This window comes from Abramis brama, assembly GCF_963993115.1.
Source record: "Abramis brama genome assembly, chromosome: 20".
Lineage (NCBI taxonomy): Eukaryota > Metazoa > Chordata > Actinopteri > Cypriniformes > Leuciscidae > Abramis > Abramis brama.
In genome coordinates, this window is record NC_139982.1 from 24,828,965 (window position 1) to 24,853,342 (window position 24,378).

Genomic DNA, 24,378 nt, shown 5'->3' on the forward strand with positions numbered 1-24,378 from the left:
ACGTCCTGACAAATACGAACGGTGCTTTTTTCAAAATAAGATAACCTTCATATGTGTGAAGTGTCCAGTTAGATAGGCCACGCCCTTAATTCTTGGCCACACCCCTGCTTGCTGGAGAACAATTCCATATTAAGGCTGCTATATTGCGATGACACACTCTCACCGGGGAAATATGAATGCATCACCTGCTTGTCTGTTTTTGTTCACAGTCGTCTGCACTGAGAATATTGCATCACTTTCACTGTAACTTGAGTAAAATGAACTTACGAAGATGTCTGAGTTGTATTTTACCCCAAAATCAAAAGAAAAAACATAAGAATTTTATTTCGAAAGACAATGAAGGACCATTACTGTACTTTTTCTTGCAGTGTAACATTTTCAAGCAAATTTTCCTCCTCTCATTGCCTTTTTTTTGTAAATCTTATTGATGATTCTCATTATTTATTTTACTTTATTACTGTAATAAATTCTGTAATACAATGATTTTTCTATTAAAATCAACATAAAGGTTGTACAAGCATAATGAAATAATGTATAAATGCTGTACAATTCAAATAATATCAGGAAAAAAAATAAGAGATTATATTTTACTGTATGTAAAGACAATGAAGGCTATTTTATGGCTGTTATTTTTTGCATTGTTTTTATGACAGTTAAGCACTTTTCCCCTAAAATCTCAGTTCAGTAATGCATCCAAATGGTTTACTTTTGTTTTTCTTTTTGTAGTTCTTACAGTAATTTAAGAATTTTCATTGCTGTAGTAATTTTATTTGAATAAATGTTTTTCATAACATATTACACTGTAGTATTACTAGTAGCGTACAATTTAATTTAGTTTCACTTCACAGTAATGGTGTAAAAGGTGTCTGGGGAGAGTGCATTGATATCTTAATTGCCATAAATAATCTCACAGTTAAAAATATCTGGTTACACTTTATTTTAAGGTGTCATTGTTACAGTGTGTTTATATAATTAAGTACTGAGTAATTATAATTAACTACATGTACTTACTATAGTGTTAGGATAGGATTAGGATTTGGTTGAGGGGAAGTTGCATGTAATTATGCATAATTTACTGTTATTACTATGGTAAGTACATGTAAAGCATGTAACAAGGACACTGTAAAATAAAGTGTAAACCGTTTTCATTGTCTGTATCCAGATATATAATTTCTTTTTCTTTTTTTCTTTTCTTTTTTTTTGTTTTGGGGTGAAACATGACTTTTTTTGTCAGCTTGACCCAATTTTTTTTTTTTGGAGTTCCACAATATCATTCACATCTTCTGTAAATGCATCACCACGTGACCGCTTGTTACTTTTGCAATAGATACAGAGAAATACAGCAGAAACAAAAACCCAGACTCAATAACCACAACACAAGTGCTTACTTTCAAACACTTTCATTATTTTCTCCATATAACTCATAAAGAAACAGACCCCCAGGTAAAGTAAAGAACTGAATGATAGAGGAAGAGAAAGAGAGAGATAAAAGAACTGGGCATGCTTGGGCATGCTATAGGCGCATAGGGTGACGGATACATCCAGGCCAAACGGTACAAGAGCCGGCGGTGCGGGTCAACTGCAGCAACTCCCTGCTTCAAAGACCCTTTGGAATCCCACCATCCCCGTCACATACAGCCGTTGTGGTTTCAAAGTGAGCCAGTCAGCAATTCGCAAACTTCCTGGACCCAACCCAAGGACTCGAGGTGAGCAAATGCACAACTCCATACATTTGGGCCCCCAGCTTGCGTTCCTTTACATCAGCATAGTTGTCATTTGTACATTTCATTTTTTTTTTACCTTTACTATTCTTTTTTTTTACCGGCTGGATAGAGAAACGGAGAAATATGGGGAAGGAAGGGCGAGAAAGAGGGATAGAGAAAGAGTACACAAACTGTGAGTGAATCATTGCCAGGAGGACAGACTCAAGGGGGAGAGTACAAGCCCATATACACATGCTATAAAAACATCTCAGTCTTTACGTTCTGTTAGCTGGCTATAAAAAAATAAACAAAACACCTCTCTTTGATTGTTTTAGTTTCGTCTCTGATTTTGGGGCGGAAAGGCCTCTGGATGCCGGGACCAGCACTTGGACCTCGGGTTCATCATTGGCATGCCCGATCAGACCTGTTCCACTGTGTATCATGCCGTTGGCCAATAAGGTAAAAGATTTCAACACTTATGACAGTTTGTTGGACAATTGGTGATAATCTCATTCGTACGTTTTCATAGGGTCTGCTTACGTTCCTTTGAAGGAACGACATTCACCCAAAAATGAAAATTCTGTCATCATTCCAAACTTGTGTGCATTTCTTTGTTCTGCTGAACACAAAGGAAGATATTGAAGAATGTCGGTAACCAAACAGTTGATGGGCCCCATTGACTTCCATAGTATTTTTGGGAGTCAGTCGTGCCCCACAACTGATTGGTAACAAACATTCTTCAAAATATCTTCTTTTGTGTTCAGCAGAAGAAATGAATTCATGCAAGTTTGGAACGACATGAGAGTGAGTAAATGATGACATAATAATAATTTTTGGGTGAACTATCCCTTTAAGTGTTAGTTTTAGGGGTCGGCCTTTATGGTGAAGTTTTACCAACAAATCATACATTTTCTTACGAATGAGGTCATATGAATTCATAGCCAATTCGTACAATAGCCTACTCACGAATTTATGAACATTTTGATGCAAGTCCGAATGAAATCTGTTTTTACAACGTGTCCAAAACTGCTATCACACTTTTCCATATGTTTTTTTCCCGATAAGGTTATCTATACAAAACTAAAACATACATTAGCATGCAACTTTGTTTTTTTCTTTTACTTTTAGAAAAACAAGGCAGTCGGCATTTTTCAGACGTCTTGCAAATAGCTAAAAAAGTTTTTTTTTTTTTCTTTTATCAATAAATATTAGTTTTTTGAAAGCAGCAGTTGGGAAAAAAACGTTAACAGTCTCTTGAATGTCTGGTTGGGAACACCAGCATCTCGCGCAGCATGGCTTTCAGGTGTGCATGGTGAGGTTGGCAGGTGCTCGCACGTTCTTGTGATTTCATCAAAGAGAGTGTAGGAGGGGTAGAGGTTTATAATGATGACCTCACAGAATGTCATGTGCTAGCCCTCATACAACATTCGAACAATGTTTAAATAACATAGAATTCTGCGAAAAAAGATCAAACTTAGGAAAGTGCTTCCGAAGATCAAACCCATGCTACGTTTTGTTGAATGTACAGTGTATAATCTAACATGCAGGACCTGTTTATGAAAAGATAAATGAGTCAAACTATGTTATGATTTATTTTGTTGAAATTTGGAGCAAGATTAATGACAAAGCCCTTTCGGATCGTAGAACTTTTGCATCTGGGAATTTTTCCAAATGCATATGGGTCAGATTCGCCCGAGTGCAAATGTTGCAAATGCAGAAACTGTCTCTGTGGTTTCAGACTTTAACTTTTACTAACCCACTTTGGTGTGGTTGTGCTTGTTTAGGCGATTTCTTTTTTGACATACGCAACATATTGAGGCAAATTTACAGGTGTTTAGAGATCAAAAAGCTTTATAGCCTCAGTTTAGGTCCATTATCATTAAAAAGTGTCTTTAATTCTCATTTCAGGCCCACCATGACATTCTGGGGTCCACTGGTATTTGACGTACCACACAGAAGGAAAATGGAGGTGTACAGGAAATGAGAGGAGCGCTTGGCATGTTATTCCGATGAGTGACAAAAACGAAGACATGGAAAAATATAAGCAATGCTTAGGAGTGGTGCGCGAGGGAGGCGGGTGGTGTTAGACAGGGGCCGTTTCCCATCACTTTGAACCTGTTGACATCATAGCTGTGTAACGCTGCCATCACCCGAAAAGATGTTGATGGTGGTCTCCCTTCACCCTTACGCCACCTTGCACACCCTCCCTCACCAAAGCCACCGTTCAAATGAGTCCAACACCCAAATACAAACCAAAAACCAAATGAAAACCGAGAAAAGCCACCAGCATTGTCAAGAAAAAGGCAAGTAAGAATATGAAATAAAAAAGAGAAACAAGTATATCAATTTATATCAGCATTAATGAGTGAGTGAATACATAGGATAAAACTAGAAGTTCAAAAGGATGCTTCTAACTATTTCAGAAAAAAAAAAAAAAAAGGAAATTAAGAAATCAAAACGAGCTCTTTGGAGACAGAAAAGCAGACAGAACCACTGAGCCCAGTTTTGTGTTGTTGCCTTCCTCAGTCTTCTTACTGACATGCTGTAACTTCGATAGAAGTACATTGGTCGTTTGTTTTAAAAAAACGGGCCGGAACCAGATCAGTCGTGATGATACTAGTATTGATTTGATGATAGTGTAGCTGGACAAGAGGAATTGATAGGCAATGCAGAGTTTAAATAAAAAAATGGACAAACAAAATGGCGACTCCAATGTTGAGCAAAATCACCATGACTACCAGAATAGAGTTGGAGCCCTGTTGAATGAGAAAGAGAAAAAGAGAAAGGTCAGTATTTGAAGTATTAAAACTAATAGTGTTTATTGGCATGCTGTCTAACTTGATTCACTAAAGAATAATGAGAATCGGGTAACAGTGCAAACACGCTCAAAAATCTGTGCTAAACACAATGTGTAATTACACAACAAGGACCCCAAAACGATTTCATTTGCTGAAAGAGCCTTTAATTAGTACTCTATTTAGTGCCTGATTAGAAATCCTACAAATTAACTTTAGTCTGAACTAAATTATTATGACAATTAATGTCTGAAGCAATAGATAGTAAAAATGAAACATTTCAAATTTTTTTAGGTAGTAGGTGAACTTATCATTCAGCTAGCATAGCCTATACCCTATCCAAGTTGCTCAAGCTTAAAGTATACTTTAGTTTTGATAAGAACGCTTAATGTATGGATGCAGCCGAACGCATAGCTTAAACGCATCAAGTAAATCGCTTGAAACATGCCCACTTGAAAGTTTCAACCTTGTCCAGTGTCTGCACTATTTCTCTCCAGAAGTTTTGACTGATACAAATTTCTTTGTACTCTTTTAAACTACTTGCAGATATCTCTCAACCCCCTCACACAAGCGCTTGTAAATGCGGCTGTCTGTTGTTGTTGCTGTTTCCAGTAGTTTGTTGACATCGTTCCGTCTCTTCCTTTTCTTTTTTTAACCTTGAAACAATAGGCTGGCACAATGTTAGCACCTTGTAGACAAACTAATTAGTGCAACAACAACAAAAAAATCAATGGGGTGGTGCAAGCTGAGTTTACAGATTTAGCACGATTAGAAAAATCAGTCTGCGCATGTACAGTATGCGCATACTATGCTGATGTTGAAATTTACGTCACTCACAAACCATAGTGTATGCATTAAAATCAAAGTATATTTTGGGTTTTACCCTACACATAATCACAGCAAACCTTACAGATTTTTATGAACGTCTATAGTCAGAATTGTATGTACCAAAATTGCCATGTTGTGGAGTTATGCAGCTGTCAGGTGTACTTTCCTGGGACATTACAGCATTGCATTACAACTACAGTCTAGGCCCCTAAACAAGCTCTTTAAAATGCCCAAAAGTGCACTTGACTACACTCTGTGTCTGGATATTAGTTGGTTATAGCGCTCTTCTCAATCTTAGTTGGTTGTGAGAGTGCTGCAAATAGTTAACATTAGTGCAAGTAGTTCTCACTTTTGTGAATACACTGCACTCAATAAACCTAATTTGCATAGAAAGGAATCAGTTTGCATCAGTTTGCACTGATAAAGAATGACAACGACTGAAATACTCAAGCTGTTGCGTGAATATCGCAGTGAAATTGCGCTGAAATATCACATGCTAAAGTTGTGCAACTGTTTAGTGAATTTCCTCTTCAGTGTATTAAGCAGTCAACATACTAGAGTCCTAGATTCACTTCAAAACACACTTGCACACTACAGTGCGTGTTTAAAGAAAGCCTGCATGATTATTCCATTCCCCTCGGCTCACCGTACAGATACGGTATTATCTGAATGGAAATGAGAGTCTGTACTGCATTGTGCCAGCCCTCGTAAGGACGAACGTATTTGCAAAGAGCTCCGTTTGTCGAGCACGCTTTTGTAATTAATGGGCTCATGTAAGCGTATCGTGGACAATGTTTACAACCGTTGAGCAGAGGGACACGCGTGCTGCACATGCAAGACACATGTGAGGCATGAAATTAGGCTGTGACAAGCGAACCGGACACAGTACTGTTAAGAAGATGCCGTGAGCGTTGATTTTGCACATTTAATTAGGACAATCATATCTTACACAGTCACATTTAGCGCATCTTCCTGTTGAACAACCACATTTTGCTCTCCACAGTTGTTTTATTGTATGGTCAGACAGTTGTGCCCTGTTTAGGACCTGTTCTTCTTCCTGCTGTGCTAAGCTAACCAGTTGTTTAGATATCTCGGGAATGTATAAATGTTGTTAAAAGCATTGACAGTGTTTGTTAATTCCTGAGGTAGGACTAGCTATTGTGCCGATGTGTTTCTGTTTCATGTTAACCTGTCTTACACAAGTCTGCTGCATTGCTTGCCTCTCTGCAGCTACAAACATAAACCCCCTCCTTACTAGAACTCAGTCTTGTCATTTGATTGGCCACAACCCGAGCAAGGCATAAGCTGTTCCCTAGCAACAGAGTGTGGGACAGCCAATGCAGGGCTGCGTTGTGGAAGGAGCCACTTTGCCAATTTGCTGTTACCAAGGTGTTCTTAGTGCAGCAAGAGATCGTAGGGCCGCTAGGCAGTGGAAGGGGACAGTTTGAAGTTTGGATATGTGTGCAGGTTATGTGTCTTGGGCTGTTGTCGGCTCCTATGTTCCATTGGGACGCCGAACGCCTACACTATGTTTGGAGGTTATTCTTCCTACCCATGCGTTCTCAGGCACCGATGCATACTAGAACATCTGGTGTGGTTGCATTTGATTAGAAATGTATTCAATCTGTTTTGAAAGAGTATAATTAAATTTTATGATTCAATATTCAAGTGTTTTATTGCACAATTTATTGGGCAAGTATTAAGATTCTGTTGTCATTTACTCACCCTCATGTTGTTCCAAAACCCATATGACTTTCTTTCTTCCATGAAATACAAAAAAAGAGACATTCTGAAGACTGTACTTGTCACTTTTGTCCTTGCAAATACAATGAATGGATACAAAAACACCATAAAATTGTCACGTCCAATCTTGCTCCTGGAGGGCCACAATCCTGCAGAGCTTATGCGTTTTGGTCGATCGGCAGTAGACGAGGGAGACACATTCCCGTTTACACCTGGTGTTTTAATCAGTCTCTTTTGTCAATTTTTGACCACTTCTGTCCTAATTTCTTCGTATTTAGCGTCGCCCACTTGAGATCGGATTGACGAAAATGCTTCTTAATATCAGATGTAAACATGGCCTTAGATACAGTCATAATAAAGCACACCTGAACTAATCAAGGTCTTCAGAGTTACTAGAAATGTTGAGCCAGGTTGAAACTAAGCACTGCAGGATATTAGCCCTTCAGGAGCCGGATTGGATACCCCGTCATACAATTCCGTCATCTGTTTCTCACTCAGAGCTCACATGGCCACTTTTACCATACTTTTATGGTGTTTAGCATCCTTTTTAAAGCTTTAAAGCTTCTGTCTTTAAAGCTTGAGTCTTTAACAATTTCTCTTTTTGTGTTGCACAGAAGAAAGTCAAACAGATTTGGACCGACTTGAGGGTGACACCAGAACTTTTAATTTTGGGTAAACTCTCCCTGTGTTCAGTGTAGTGCATCTTCACTTACCGAGTTCACTTTGAGCTGAGACTGATTCTCGTCTTCGTGCTGTAGTGCAATAGGTGGGGATTTCTGTGGGGGTGAGAGTGTGAGGTCCCTGCGGAGGGGCCGTGCCTCTAACTTTTCCCCCACTCGTAGACTGTCCAACTTTTGCACTGAGTCTGGAGCCGGCCCCTCCCGGGCATCCCTGGGCCCTGAGGCATCGCGAACGTCCCGCTCCCGGTCGCGATTTTTACCCCGTCGCTGTAGTGTATGTGCTCGGGACTCCGAGTGACCAGGCCTCTCCTCCCCGTGCCCATAGGGCTTCTGGGAGTTATGGGAGTCCATTGGCTGTAACGGCCTCATCTCCATTTCATAATTGCTCAGTTTTTCCTCGTCCTGCTCTAGGAGACGGGAGTGAGCCAAACTGTCCCCTTGTACCCGCTGAGACGTCCAGGAAGCAGAGGGTCCGTCTGGCCTTCTTTCCCGTGGCGTTTTGTGATTGGAGGAGCTGTGGTCTCGAGGCTTATGATTGGAGGCGTGCTTGTGGCCGTTGGCCCGTGCCGCCCCAACCCGCACCTCGTCCTGTACAGAAGGGGTTGTAGAGCGGCTGCTGCCACGACTACCGCCTCTACTACTGCCCCCACGAGAGGCACGCTTGTCCTCACTCCAGCTGTTAGCCCTCAGGTACTCTCCACCTCCACCCGAACCACCACCACCTCTCCCCTCCATCAGCACCTGGATCTCTTGCGTTCCCCCGCGCTCCTCGTCCACTGCAGTCTGTCGCAGGAAGCGGGCATTTTTGGTGCGGTGGGAAGATTTGGTGGTCGGGCTTCGGGGAGGTGTGGAGGGCCGGCTGGGAGTAGGGCTCACGTCTGGGGTCAGGTCTGGAGGTGTGGAGCCCTTCATATAGAGCTCGGTGCTGTCCGCAGTCCCACTGGAGATCACTTCCACATCGTTCTCACTCGAGTTCTGCTGTTTGGGTCGCTGGCACTCCACTCCTACACGAAGACATAGAGACAAGTCTAAGTTTTAATTTTAAAACATGTAGTCATTCCACATGCTTGAAATGTACTGAAAAGGGGGTGTATGGGATAGGAACATGCTCTTGAAGAAGCTTCCATCTGTCTTAATTAGGATTTAAAATGAATTTGGAGTATTTTATTTAGACAAAATGGTTAGAATTTTATATCTACCATTAATCAGTTAATGGCTATGAGACATGAAAACAACTATCAGCTTATCATATCAGCCAGAATTTTAATATTGGTGCATCCCTTATGTTTTTTACAATCTTTTTGATGGTATGGTCACTTAAAGCTGTAGATATATGAAAAAAGAACGGCAAGAAGATTCTTCAGTAATTCTCCTTTTGTGTTCCACAGAAAAAAAATACAGCTTGGTTGGTGGATTTGGAACAACATAAGGGTAAATCATAACAGAATTTTTATTTTGGGGGTGAATTATTCCTGTACCTCGCTTGATTGCTTGAAGCACATGAACCATTCCTGGTAGTACAGTTTAACTTATCAAATCTTTCCTGAGTCAGCACCATGGCTGCTCGAATCAGCTCGGCTAATGAGAATGAAGATTTCATCCCTATGCGCCTGTACGTACATAACTTTCAACTTAACCTTATAAAGGCTTGTATTGCAACTGTAAACATCATTTACAAATCTGTTGCAAGTCAGCACATCTCAGCCAAGTTTGTCCTAACATCTCTAAGGTCATCACATGACGTAAATTTATCATTTAGAAATATCAACCGTTCCAGGAGGTCTCATACACTGATCCAGCACAGCGTGTGTGCTTATAGCTCTCCTGTAAAGGGGTGTTTTGTGATGGGATTGGCATAAATTCTGCCAATGTGTGGGGGTGTGACAGCGACCGAAAGAGTGACTGCATTTACAGTATGTGTGTTTATGTGTGTGGGTGGTGTGAATATGTGTGTGTGGGTATTGTGTGTGCATGCATAAATTTCATTGTGTATGTCGGCTAGCTTCGCGTGGGCTTGTCGGAAAGGTCAGCGCTGACCTCCCCTTATCTTCTTATTGCCTCTTCTATCACTCATTCCCCCCGCACGGCACGGTAGGAGCATTGACCCCTACAGCCCTGAACCCATCCGGCACCTACACGTACGCACATGGACGCTTTCACCGTAACTCTGTTGTTCCTACACTGAGCTATTACTAACGTGTACATCTACCTCTTGCTGCTCGCAAGCACTAAATTGTAAGTCATCTAGAGAATCGGTGAATAATATTTGCAGCTTTCAAATCACGGTTGGAGAGTGTTTGTAAAGTTAACTAATTGGCATATTTAGCATTCGCAGTGAACCGCAAAAGCTTAGTCGTACTGTCAAACAGTTTGAAGTCCCAGTTATTTTTAGTCTCCAGACTCGGCTGGTTGCACTCACTGTTTCCTCTGTGCTGGAAAGAAGGGGAAAACTCTTTGGCGGTGATCCGGGCCAGCCTGCTCTCTTCCTGGGCTTTCTGCGCTGCCGTTGTCGCGGCGTCAGCTTTCCCTCTGGCGTGAGCTGTCCTGTGGATGTTGCGGTCCGGGCCAAAGCGGTTTAGATGTAGAGAGAAAGACAGGGTTAGAAAAGGACAGGGCTGGTGGTCTTGCATTTAAGCTGAAGTGTGTACTTTATGAACCACAAGGGTTACCAAAAGGAATTGAAAATATGCTTTTTAACACTGAAACAATTACACACTTTAGTTTTAAACTCAAATATTTGACAACTAAAGACACACACATGTGTATTTATTCATTTTTAAAATGTATTTTATGTTGTCATTAAAGTCAAAATATATAATAAACATGTTCTAATGTAAATATGACATGCTGTGGTTAAAGACTACTTTATCAAAACTTTATCCAGAAACTATTTCAGAGATGTTTGAGACAAAATGTTAAATCTTTATAGGCTAAAAAGCTTTTTTTTATTATTATTATTATTATTCTACAGAGACCAGGGACATTTAAAGTCAAATTTAGCCAGTTTACTTGCAAGTCCCTGGTCTTATTGTAAATATATCACCAATGATTACACACATGATTACAAATAAAAAACATGCCTTTGAATTCTTAAATTACTTTTTCCTTTTTCTGATATTTAAGCATGTTTTTTTGCAAACTCTCATTCTGGCTCCATTCTGGTACGTAACACACATCAACAAAAAACTGCTTATAAATCTCTCTAAATTCTATATTATCACCAAATATTGGATTCAATCTTTTTTGTCAACTTGTTTTCTTTCAATTAGGACAGGTTTTGTATTTCTTTTTTAAAACTGATTGATCATAGGCCTCATTGATCTGAGCTTATGCACCTCAGTTTTTGAGTGAAAAAAATATTATTTGTGGATAAATTTGTCAGCATTCAACAAAATGTGAAAAAAAATTGCACCGTTTATCACACTGGTGTGCTTTTAATATTTAACCAGGAACTTTGTTTTGAAATGCTTTTGTACAAAATGGCAAAAAGTATTGTGGTGTACCTAGTAAAAAAAATACTCTTTATTTTTTAAACTTATTGACTGTAGGCCTCATTGATCTGAGGATAGAGTTCATCTCTGTGAAAAAGAAAGCCAGTAATACTCAAAATAGTTTGTTTGTTTACGTGAGTGTGAGTGTGTGTGTGAGTGTGTGTGTGTGTGTGTGTGTGTGTGTGTGTGTGTGTGTGTGTGTGTGTGTGTGTATATCCATGCACAGGTCTGAGGCTTTTATCTTTGCAAGCACTCATGTTAATATGTGAACATGAACATGATTAACATGCTCCTGAACACTAAATGTTTATCTTATTTTCCATTTCCCCCATTCATTCATGGCAAAATTACCCACAAATAATGCTTTTATTTTTGGTCAAAAAAGGGGCATAAGCTCAGTTAAAGGAGGCCTACGATCAATCAGTTTCAAAAAGAAATACAAAACCTGTCCTAATTGAAAGAAAACAAGTTGACAAAAAGATTGAATCCAATATATGGTGATAATATATAATAATGAGAGATTTATAAGCAATTTTTTGTAGGCCGGTAATTTTTTACCAGGAACACCACAAGTTGTAACAAGGTGGGGGAAATAATCACAAAGAATAGAAAAAATCTCAAAAATTGTTGGGCGAGGTAGTTATACCCTGGGTGAGTAAAGTCAGTAAGTTTTATTCCAACGCGATAACTTTAAATAGCATTTTCGGGAAATCCTCTCCGGGTCCAAATGACCCAAACACAACATGAGGGTTAAAGGTATGTCACATTAAAGAAAGTTTTACACTGAAATTTCAGTAATCCTATTGCAAAAGTATACATAAGTATAGGCTTACCATTATAGTTTTATCATGTTTTATGGATGGTGTTTTTGTTGTTTGGTTTTTATCTGGGAAAACCTTGCTTTATGAGGCAGACCACAGCAAAATGCACATAAGTACATGGTTTAGCCAATGATCAATCTGGTCATTAAGTTTATAAGGCACATGCTTCACCAAGATCGTGACACTCCGATTATCCAAGGGTTGACGATAAATACAGGCTGAAGGCAAACAATTACACAGCTTCACACATCCTCACTCAGAGAGACGCTCTCGGGACTCCACAGAGTCATGCCTTTCTGACACTGTAATTCTAACTTGTTTTAACTCTGTGAACTTGCCAAGACTCTACTTCATGATCTGTAAAACCAGTTTAAATAACCACATTTAAATGTAAATATCACATGCTGTCAAATGGTTGCAGAATTCTCCAGGAACTTTTTTTATTTAGTTTGAGGCAAAATGTGAAAGCTTCAGGCTAAACATTTTCTGAACAAATAAGCCAACCCTCCAAAATGTTACAATTATCCTCTACAATACACAAGTACTGTTTGCTAATTCCCATCTGGACCTCACAGTGCAACTTTTTGAGCAATGTTGCTGGGCAATCTTGTCAAGCGATTGTTGCTTGGGCACTTTCCCTTTGAAAATGAGCAATACATTTCTATCTGGATAATTTCTCATCTGGTTGCCTGTTGACGGCAACATTGCCCAGCAACATTGCCCAAAAAGTTGCCCTGTGCATCTTCACCTTAAGAACAGGCAACAGTGCTTGCTTCGGCTGCTAAATAATTCACTGAGGAAATCAATGTGCTCTGTGTCTAAGAGAATAAAAGAGAGCTAGCGTTCACAACCTCGCCTTTTAATGTGTGATTCCCCATTCATCACAGCCTTCTGTTTTACCTGTGTGCGATCGAGACTTCGACTTTGCATGATGATGACGCACAGCATCATGCTGACATGTGGGATTGCGTACTGCAAAACAAATCATTTCTTAATCAGTATTTTTGCCCAGTTTTCCAGTAAATATAAAATTAGATCAACTGATTTGAGAGGCAAAATTGTGCACTATAGGAAAATATTACTTTGACACATTATTGACAAAATAATATATAATATATGATTTTTTTGGTTTATTATAAGCATTTTTATTTAGTCATTTTATTTTAATTGTATTTATTAAAATGATTAAGTTCATTAAAAATATTATTAATAAAATGTTACATTTTACTGAGTAAATTTTAACATTGAAGTATTAAGTAGTAGTAGTTAATTTAATTAAAGTTGTATTAATCAGGGTTATTATAGTTAAAACTCAAACTTAAACTAAAACCATAAATACATTTCCGTTACTTGAAATAAAATAAATGTTAACTGAAATTAAAAAAACTTATTTCACATTTTAATTTAGTTTAACTTGATATACTAAAATAACTAAAACTAAAACTGAAATAAAATAAAATCTATAAATCTTAAACTTATTTCACATTTTAATTTAGTTTAACTTGATTTACTAAAATAACTAAAACTAAAATGAAAATGGAAAACATAAAAATAAAAAATATTGATAAAAACTATAATAGTATCTAAATTATAGTAAAATAACAATACATATATTATTAGACAATTAATAAATTATTCAAATATCAGTATATGCTTTTGAATAAATATTAAAATATAATACTTGTGCTGGAAAATAAAACAAAAATACTTAATTGTACTTATTTTCAGATTTTTAATGAACATTTGTTGTTTCGACAGACTTGAAGTTTTGCATTCTGCCACAGAGAGATTGTTCATGTGAGTGGACCACACAAAGCTCAGGTATGAAGATGTTCTCCCTTTCTCACTGAACTTTTTCCCCCTGGTCTCGTTCTCTGCTTGTTTGTGCAGTGGCTGTCTTGGTGCAGTATTGCATGTCGATGCTCATCGATTGCACCCTCTTCCTCTCTGCTCTAGGCTGTCTTCACCCAGCCAGCCAAACCAAGTGCATGTTTGTGCAAGAAAGTGTGTTTGTGTGTTTAAATGGGGTTATAGCGTGTGGTGTGGTCAGAACATGTGGGCGCGAGAGCATTCGAGTGTGTGACGGTGAGCTACGGCGAGGCAGGTCGGATGAAGAGATCTTAGGATTGCATTCACCCCGTGCCTTGCCGGTTGTCCTGGCAACGGCAGAGGAGAGAAAGTGAGGGAGAGAATAAGATGGCGTGGGGTATAAAAAGGACAAACAATTAGATAACAGAGGAGAATGAGAGGAGGATTGTGGGATGCTGTTGAGAGTACAGTCAGAGAGTGAGGGCTGGATGTGAGAAACGTCCATTCACTAATAGAGGGCTTCTAAATGATATGGTCTCACACACACACACACACACACACACACTGGATCCTGATCCATAGGCGCTGTGAGTCTGGGTCGAGCTGTGCTGGTTACCGTTCTATTTATATACTGCTGAACAGTAGCAATGTTTCTACACACTTTCTGATGGAAACAGAGACTAAACGCTGTTTCACAGCAAGTCCCGCTAACTCACACAGTTAAAGGGATAGTTCAGCAAAAAATGGGTTCATTTATTCACCCTTGTGTTGTTTTAAACCCAACTGACTTACTTTCTCCCACTGAACACATAAAGTAAACTTTCTGAAGAATAACCTGGCCACTCTTTTTTTGCTCAAATGAGTTGCTCATTTCTAAAAAATATATATCTTAAAACATGATGCATTAACTTAAGAAGCAAAAAACAAAACAAAAAAAGCCTTGTTTTCAGAGAATTGTCTGTTTGTTTTTAAAAAAATTTTTTTTACTTTTATTAAGCAAGGATGCTTTAAATGGATCGAAAATGACAGTAAAGACTTTGACATTGTTACAAAAGATTTCTATTTCAAATAAATGCTGTTCTTTTGAACTTTCTATTCATCAACGAATCCTGAAAAAAAAGGAATCATTGTTTCCACAAAGATATTAAGCAGCACAACTGTTTTCAACACTGATAATAATAAGAACATTAGAATGATTTATGAAGGATCGTGTGAAACTAAAGACTAGAGCAATGATGCTGAAAATTCAGCTTCGCATCACAGGAATAAATTACATTTTGAAACATTTTTGAATATATTTAGTTGTTTTAAATTGTAATAATATTTCACAGTATTACTGTTTTTACTGTGTTTTTGATCAAATAAATGCAGCCTTTGTGAGCATTAAAAAACATTAAAGGGATAGTTCGGCCAAAAATGATATTAAACCCATGATTTACTCACCCTCAAGCCGTTCGAGATGCATGTCAATCATTTTTCAGACGAACACATTTTCAGTTATTTTAGAAAATGTCTTAGATCTTTCAGTGGTTATAATGTCAAGTTACAGGGTCCACCTCCTTCAAGTCCCAAAAATGTGAATGCATCCTTCACAAAAGTAATCCATCTGGCTCCAGGGGGATAAACGAAAGATCTAAAACATTTTCTAAAATAACTGAAAATGTGTTCGTCTGAAAAATGATTGACATATGCATCTCGAACGGCTTGAGGGTGAGTAAATCATGGGTTTAATATCATTTTTGGCCGAACTATCCCTTTAAACCTTTGGTCTATAGTATATATCTTCAATAAAGTTACTTTTTCATACGTCATTGGAAAAATCATATTTAAATTATTATTTATTGAATTGTCAGTTATTAGATTGTCATCTCCAATCCCCATTCACTTTCATTAGATTGAGAAAAAAAAGTAGCCAGGATATAAAAAAAAAAAAAAAAAATGACTCTGTTCCACTCAAGAAAGTAAATCATTTGGATTTGAACCAGCATTCTGAATCAAATGAGTTTCATTTTTTTTCATCTCTTTAAACGTATATTTAACACTCATCCACGTGCAAACTCTCTCACCCTTCTCTGACGCTAACACAGATTCTCACTCTCTTTTTTTCTTCCGTCCTTCCTCTCAACACTCAGACACGTGCAGGCACCTCCCATTGCTTCTTTCACTCTCTTTCATACACACGCACTCTTTTTTTTCTAAAGCCCTGCCTCTCATTCACATTCTCCTACTCGCGTGACTTTACTAAATGATCTGGGCACCCGGCCTTCTTTTTTAGGATCACATTCACACATCCATCACCTACAGTGCAACTACACCATCAATTTAAAAAGATGGATCTTCCAGTCACCTTAATTTAAAGGCATTTATAATGGTAAACAGCATTTTTCTTGCATTTTTGATATAAAAAGAGCTAATATATGCTAATATTCACAATGCAAAGCTTTCGCCCCAGTCCACTCAGAGATAATGGTGTGGGTCATTTAGAAACAATGTTTATGACATCAAAACCACAAGCACATTAACATACAGTATGACATCCACGTTTAAGCATCAGTGCCAATACAGCACAACACAACAATCTGGTTCCGTAAGTAAAAATCTCATTCGTTTTCTCCATACAAAGATACAAAACTTTCAACTCAGACCTACCTTGATCTCTGTGATCAAGCAATGACGATATGCTTCAGTAGAAGCCACAAGTCAATAATTTTTAAATCTGTTTATTGTCAAAATCCTAGTAAAATACCACAAGATTCATCAATTAGTGAAGGAATCATGGCATTCTGACTTAAATGAGACTCAGGCCCATGAAGTATTGTGATTGAGGTAATCAAATCAGTCTCTCTACACTGTCAATTTACTTTTATATTTGTATATATGTAAAAATTTTGTACAGTCAATTATTTTATATGTTAGCATTTATGATTTTAGATCTGGCTTTTTTTTTTGTTTGTTGATTTTATAACACAATTTGAAAAGATTGATAAGATGAGTAGTTAATTTGTTCATAATCACTTATAGTCATAGTTTTTTTATGTTACATTATTCAAAAAGATTCATAGGACGAGTAGTTGGATTTGTTCATAATGACTTAGTTTGATTTTATATTAGCGTTTTTATTTTAATTTTACATTATTCAAAAATATTCATATTGAGCAGTTAATTTGTTCATAATTACTTAAAGTCAGTGATTTTATGTTAGTGCTTTTTTATTTTCTACATTATTCAAAAATATTAATAGGATGAGAAGTTAATTTGTTCACAATGACTTATAGATGATTTTATGTGACCAGTGATTTTATATGTTAGCGGTTGTGTTGATTCCCTTACTCGAAAAGATTCGTAGGATAAGTGCTCATTTGCTCAGTTAATTTGTTTATAATAATAGTGTATATTATGTAATGTAAATTTAGTATATAATAATAATGTCTCTCAGAATCAAATGTTGTAATGTGAATCATTTTATTTAGAGTTAAATGTTGTGATTCAGAGCTGATTGGATGAATTCAAGGTTTTGAAAATTGTGTTGTTGTTTTTTTGTGTGTGAAATGTTAAGAAAATAAATGGGAACAATACCAGATCCAGAGCCTCTGAAAAAATGGGTGGTGACTTTTTGTATTTGATCAAATAATATACTGACACATTTGTAACAAAGTCCAAATATGGATTTCTTGTGACAACTAAGACGTCCTATGGATGGCCCAAATAAGCCGCCCCGTGACCACCAGAACAAAGCTTTAAGTTGCAGATGAGTCACGGCTGCTTCCGGTGTTAGCGCGTCAGCGCAGGTCTACTGTAGTATCTACTTTGACCAGGTCAGCCCTAGCGAGCTAATCAGATTAACTGTTATGTGATCTTCTCAGTCGTTTAGATCTCCAGTAGTCTATCCTGCATCCTGTTATGTGTTGTGTCTGCGTACATTTTGGCCGGAAGTGTTTGTATTTGTATATTTTGGAATTGTATGGCAAATCTTGATGGACCTGTTCTAGACTACCCTTTTTAAATTTATAAAAGTATAGTTTAAAAAGGACTATATCATTAGAAATCAAGTTTTTCTTAATCTTTTGGACTAAAAGATTCAATTATTCTTCAAAAGTTCCTCCTCGAAACAAAGTTGCAAAAACAGTTCTGAACTACCAGCGGATAACCGGCCACACTGTAAAAAATGACGTGATCAGTAAGTCATGGCAACATATGTTTTTACATCACTTCAACTCATCAAAATAAGTTAAATCGGTTTTTTTTAAGTGAGATTCAACTCATTTTTTTTAAGTCAGTTTAATGTAATTTAAGTTGAAATGACTTAAGACAGCCAAGTTGATTGTACCTTAAGTTTTTTTTTTCAGTGCATAAACGTCAATGACGCGTATTCAGTGTTAAGAAGCTTGACTCATGGCCATGAAACCCACAGTAAGCTCTGCAAAGCTCTGTTTATCATTTCACATGCAAAGAGAGAATTCACAGAAAGAAAAAAACAGCTTATTTGTAGGGTCAAAGCCTATTTGTAGGGTCAAAGAGAGGGTGGAAAATTGCAAAGAAAAACTAAATCATGACTGTTTTTGCTTAAATGGATCTTATGGGAACAAAATTATATAAAAATGCATGGCATGACTCCTTGCTTTGGAAAAATCATGGTTTGAGATGTGTTTTTTTTAGAAAAACAATGTTTTAGAGTAAGCTTGATAGTTGAGAGTCCATTAGCAATCCTTTCTTCTCAAACTCTTACTCCCTTTAGAGCAATTAGGCTTTTCCTCGAAACAATCTTTTCTTGTTTTCTTCTCCTTGGGTCACACGGCGAACCCCAAGGAATGATCCATTCAGGGTAAATTGTTACAGGTATGGTTAAAAAAATAGAATCCACCCTCTCCATCAACAAACACACAATAGTACAAGTATAATGTGAATGTCTTTTTTTCTTCAATTCATCGTCAAGCAGTTTGTAAATGTTAGCGTTTTTTTACATTTTAGATGTGTGAATGTTTCTTTTGAAAAACATGAATTTGACTTGTAAATGTCACAAAATCATGTGGCTTTTGACATTTTGCACGTGTTCCCAATTTTTTACACATTACATTACATGGTTTCAAATGTGTAAGCTTCAAATGTTTTCATGGATGATATGTTTTAAATAGTAATATATATATATTAAACAAAAACAAAAAATATGGAAATATGAATATTAAAAATTGTAATATTATCTTGGATGGCAAGGTCTTCATTTCAGTGGAATAGGATTTTGTTTAGCAATAACAACAGTAGTTTTTATCATTTTGAATAACATGAACCAATAATTAATTTACAATAAAGATCAGAAACATGCATTAAGAAATAATTGGGTCAATTTTGAGTTATTTTTTTATTAAAAATAATTTCCGGTGAAATAAAACTGTAAGTAAAATATTAATCTTGGATCAAAAACAAACGTGAAAAACTGAAACGAAAATTTGAAATGTTGCTTTGGTAAAAAACTAAACTATTTATATATATATAAATAAAAACTATTTATATATATTTATATATAAACTATTTATATATATATAAATAAAAATTCATTTTAGTTAATGTAATTGTGTTATGCTGTTATGTGCCTTCATTACTATATATATATATATATATATATATATATATATATATATATATATATATATAATTATATACATATATATATATATATATATATATATATATATATATATATATATATATATACATATATTATATACATATATATATAGTAATAATAAATATATATATATATATATATATATATATAGTAATGAAGGCACATAACAGCATAACACAATTACATTAACTAAAATTAATTAAAATGAAAACAAAAAATCTACTTCAAAATATTAATAAATTCTATAATAGTATATAAATAAAACTAAAATAACACTGGTTCATTTCCAATTTAACATGTTAAATTTATGTTTTTTCCTTAAGAGTTTGCAAATTATGTAATAATAAATACCTTTAGAACCTGAAAAAAGTGTAAATCATTTAATGATTTATTTCTACATTTCTAGCTTAATTTCATTGGTTGCTGCGAGAGCGCTGTGTGCATATGCGTGTATGTGTGTGTTGGCAGGGGCAGTGCTAAGCTGTAGTGATAGCATTGCTGAGAATATAATGAGGTCAGTGGGATTTGTGGGGTGAGTGACGCTCTTAATATAGCACATGCATACCTATGCACGTTTGTATGAATGCAAACATATGTAGGCGCCATCAATAGGCAGGCGCAAGCATATAAACTCACATATGTGCTTACACACACATTTCCTAACATGTCTGTGCAGGTCACATGGATGCACACAGTGCATGTCCACAACATGTGTGAGGCAATAAGCTACTGTGAGTTTGTGAGGGTTTGAGAGTGCTTGAAATGGATAGAGTGATAAAAAAATAAATAGGCAAACTGGCTTAGTTCCAATTTTGCCTGCCTATCTCCGGCAAGTCTCCAGAACTCTTGGCATAATGCAGAAATTTCTGATTCCGTCACCCTCGTTTTTCTCCTGGTTTCTCTTCCTGAACCCTATCTCAATCTCCTTTTTCTTCTGCTGACCTATGTGTCACCTAAACAACCTGAACTAGACCAGTGATTCCTATCCAGGGGTGAACAGCGTACTCCACTGGGTTCTTGGAAAGATTTAGCTTTAGCTTTTTTACCTAAAACAAAACGAGACTTAAAGTGATAGTTCACCTAGAAACGAAAAATGATGCACTCATCCTCATGGCGTTCCAAACTGGCATTACTTTATTTCTTCTGTGGAACACAAAAAATAGATATTGTTTAGACTGTGCTAGTCGCTGTTTTCCGTGCCATTACAATGAATGGGGAACACAAAAGCTCCATAAAAGTATTTGAAGTTCCCCTATTATGCTTTTTCCGAATATTTCCGTATCCGGTTCGTCTTGTGTACATGTCGAGAAGACGCTGTTTTGTGCTCTGCTAAAGCAAATTCTCTTTGTACACGCTTAGACTTCATGTGAAGTCAGTGGTTAAAAATTATAACCTTTTGTTGTGTTCATTTTTCTGATGATTGCTTCTCAAATCTCTGTGAGGTCTAAATGGGATTTACAAAACGCCTATTCATTAAAGATGGGACAGTACCCACTTTATTTAGACCAACTTACAGAATCACAACCTGTAAGTATGATTAATTATTGATGTATATATCTTCTACCGCTTGTTCAAAATACGTAGTTTTGTGTGTTATATTGAGTAGGTCTCCGGCTAACTGCTAATCAGCTGAGGGCCCAAAATTACCTAAAATTGTGTCCAATAATGTAAAATGCCTGTTTTTCTTGCTACTTTGAATAATGATGGCGCAAGATTTGTTTTACAAACTTTAATGTTACATCAGTCATTCACCTTAGTGCTCAGCTGACGTATGCGCTGTTATTGATACAGTTAATGATACATTTCCTTCATGTACATCTCAATAAATTAGAAATATACACATCGGTTTGTTGATGGACATACTTGTTAATGCTGATGGTGAGGAATTACAGGTGCAACATTTCATAATGTACCTCCAACTGAGTAGTGTATCACAATCATTATTCAAAGTAGCAAGAAAAACAGGCATTTTACATTATTGGACACAATTTTAGGTAATACACGTTCTCCTCAAGTTGTCCTTGCGATGGAGGTTTGGGTTGTATAACTAGTTCTTCCAATGTTTCATCATCGAACTTGCACTTGGATTGATATGGTAAAATTTACGCTATCGTTACTGTCTTTACAGTGTGTATAATCACTGAGTTTTAGGAAGCCTCTGGAGCTGAAGTTCAGTTATGGTAATGGGGGTTTCGTTTCTGACTTGCGCTGTAAACGGTAGACCAATCACAACAAACTGGGCCATCTGACCAATCAGAGCAGAGCAGACTCTCGGAAAAGAGGGATTTAGAGAGACTGAATCTTCTGACGAGTCATTTGAGAATCATTGAAAACATTTGTTGATGTTCAATGTATATTATGAGAAAATTAAAGTTTTTTTGTTTTTTTTTACCTTTGATGCATGTAAACATGTTGTAGAAGACCTCCAAAACAAAATTAGGAACCTTTAAAATAGCGTAATATGGGCACTTTAAACGAGAAACGTGACTTTCTCCTAAAGTCATTTGATAGCTTATTGTGAGGAATGTAAATCATTATTTTAATAAATAAACTGCTGATCACTGAGTCAGTGAGTTGAAAATCAACTGAATCAGTTGTTCGTTGACAAACTAAAACATTTGTCAACAAATCATTCAGACCTATTTTGTGTACCAAATCAACTGATTCAATTAAGAGACTTGAATAAAAAAAAAGATTATTTCATGAATCTCACATTGCTGTTTTTCAAAAGGTCATAGGCCTACAGGTTTGAAACAAAATTAGGCAAATGATGACTTAATTTTCATTTGAAACAGTATGATTTTAGTAATAGTTATACTACTATAGTATTTATTCATATTTTGAATTGGCTTGTTTTTATATTTTTAGTTTTCATTTAAATTTGAGTTTACATTTTAGTTAATTTTTGTCATTTTTATTAGTTTTAGTTTTTAATATTATTTTAAATTTTAGTACTTTAAGTACCTCAACTTATTTTATTGCAGTTAGTTGCTAATGCAACTCTGTAAGTTTTTCTATGTTTATATTTATCTAAAAATGACATTTTATTTCAGCTTTATCTAAATTAAAGAAAATGATTTTGATTAGTTTTAGTCTCAGTTAACAGTAACAGCACAGTTTTGAAATTAATTACAGTAATTTTTTTCTTTCTCCCCTTTTAAAGGAAATTCAGTATAATGTCAGTTGGAACACATTTTTGTTTTGGTGTCAGTGAAGGAGCGTTTGATCTGATGTGTCTGTCGTGCTAAGACAACAAAGGTTGGAAAACACTGCTCTTCTAGACAACATCAACAAAGAGACATGGCAGACAACAAGGTGAAAAATGCTTGCATTTTTTCAATTAGCATTCAATATTAAACCAAACTGTATACGGTTCATAAACACTTTATCAACCCCCCCCCCCCCCCCCCCCCCCCCCCCACCACACCACACACACACACACACACACACACACACACACACATACACACATACACAGACACACACACACACACACACACACACACCTTAACAGCATCAGGCAATTTATGACTATGACATTCCACATGTCCATGTTATTGATTGTGCCACTGTTGCTCTGCATCAATAAAGACATCAGTCAGTCTGCTGATACACCCAGAATCTACATGACTCTCATTAAGTGAATCCAGACTTATGTATTCTCTCTCCACGCTGACACCGACACAAATCATTCACGTTTCCTTAGCAACCACACCACATAGCGGCACCAGCAAGCCCTATTTAACAGGTCCCAAGCAACCGCTAGAAATATGGCCTTCGTTTGGATGCTGTGTAAAGAAAGCGATAGGATACATGTTGTAGAACGATACACTAATGTCAACAAGCACTTGTGTAGTCCAAGCATATGTTTGTTTGAGTGTGCTTGCTAATGCTAAGGGACACGCTATCAACTTTAAGACTCCATTAATTCAAGAAGAGTTTTGGTTACTTTGTCCATGTTTGTTAGCTCTGAAGCCATATTTTTGCTAACGTACTCTAAAATGAGTTGGAAAAAATGAGCTTTTAGCACAAATACTCATTTCATGTTTACAGTATTTTTCTACCAGGAAAATGGGACGAAAATATTCATGACTCATCCTGCCCAACACAGATTTTGTCCAATCAAATGCTTTCTAAATTGAGAACAACCCTCCCACTTAAAGGGATAGTTCGCCCAAAAATGATATTTAAGCCATGATTTACTCACCCTAAAGCCGTTCGAGATGCATACGTCAATCTTTTTTCAGACGAACACATTTTCAGTTATTTTAGAAAATGTCTTAGATCTTTCAGTGGTTATAATGTGAAGCAATGGGGTCCAGCTGATTCAAGTCGGAAAATGTACAAGCATCCTTCTCAAAAATAATCCATCCGTCTCCAGGGGGATAAACGAAGGCCTTCTGAGGGTAATCTGTGCGGTTTTGTCGTAAAAATATACATATTTAAAACTTTATAAACTAAAATAACTGGCTTCCGGTGGCGGTCGGTGCGCATTCACAGAGATGAATGCGTCGTGACGTAGAACGAACGTGACAGCGGAGCCAGAGAGCAGAGCAAAACAAAACTCAACGTTCGTTCTACGTCACGACGCTTCCTACGCTACGTCATACGTAATACGCCAGCATTCATCTCTCTGAACGCGCACCGACCGCCACCGGAAGCCAGTTATTTTAGTTTATAAAGTTTTAAATATGTTTTAAATATATAAAAACATATAAATATTTTTACGACAAAACCGCACGGATTACCCTCAGAAGGCCTTCGTTTATCCCCCTGGAGACGGATGGATTATTTTTGAGAAGGATGCATGTACATTTTCCGACTTGAATCAGCTGGACCCCATTGCTTCACATTATAACCACTGAAAGATCTAAGACATTTTCTA

At 36.8% G+C, this 24,378-nt stretch overlaps 1 protein-coding gene across 2 annotated transcripts in view; it reads right to left on the minus strand.

Moving 5' to 3' along the window:
* Positions 1-1,384: 1,384 nt before the first annotated feature.
* Positions 1,385-24,378, minus strand: part of jph3b (junctophilin 3b) — a 36,527-nt gene continuing 13,533 nt past the window's right edge. The window contains exons 3-5 of one of the 2 annotated variants that reach the window (XM_084094815.1): positions 10,169-10,293; positions 7,783-8,753; positions 1,385-4,459 (exon numbers count right to left, since the gene is read on the minus strand). In XM_084094815.1, the coding sequence (XP_083950941.1) occupies positions 4,379-4,459; positions 7,783-8,753; positions 10,169-10,293 (1,177 nt within the window). In that variant the 3' untranslated portion in view covers positions 1,385-4,378. Of the gene's footprint in view, positions 4,460-7,782; positions 8,754-10,168; positions 10,294-12,878; positions 13,034-24,378 lie in introns of those variants that run through there. The other variant, XM_084094816.1, reaches the window with a different exon arrangement.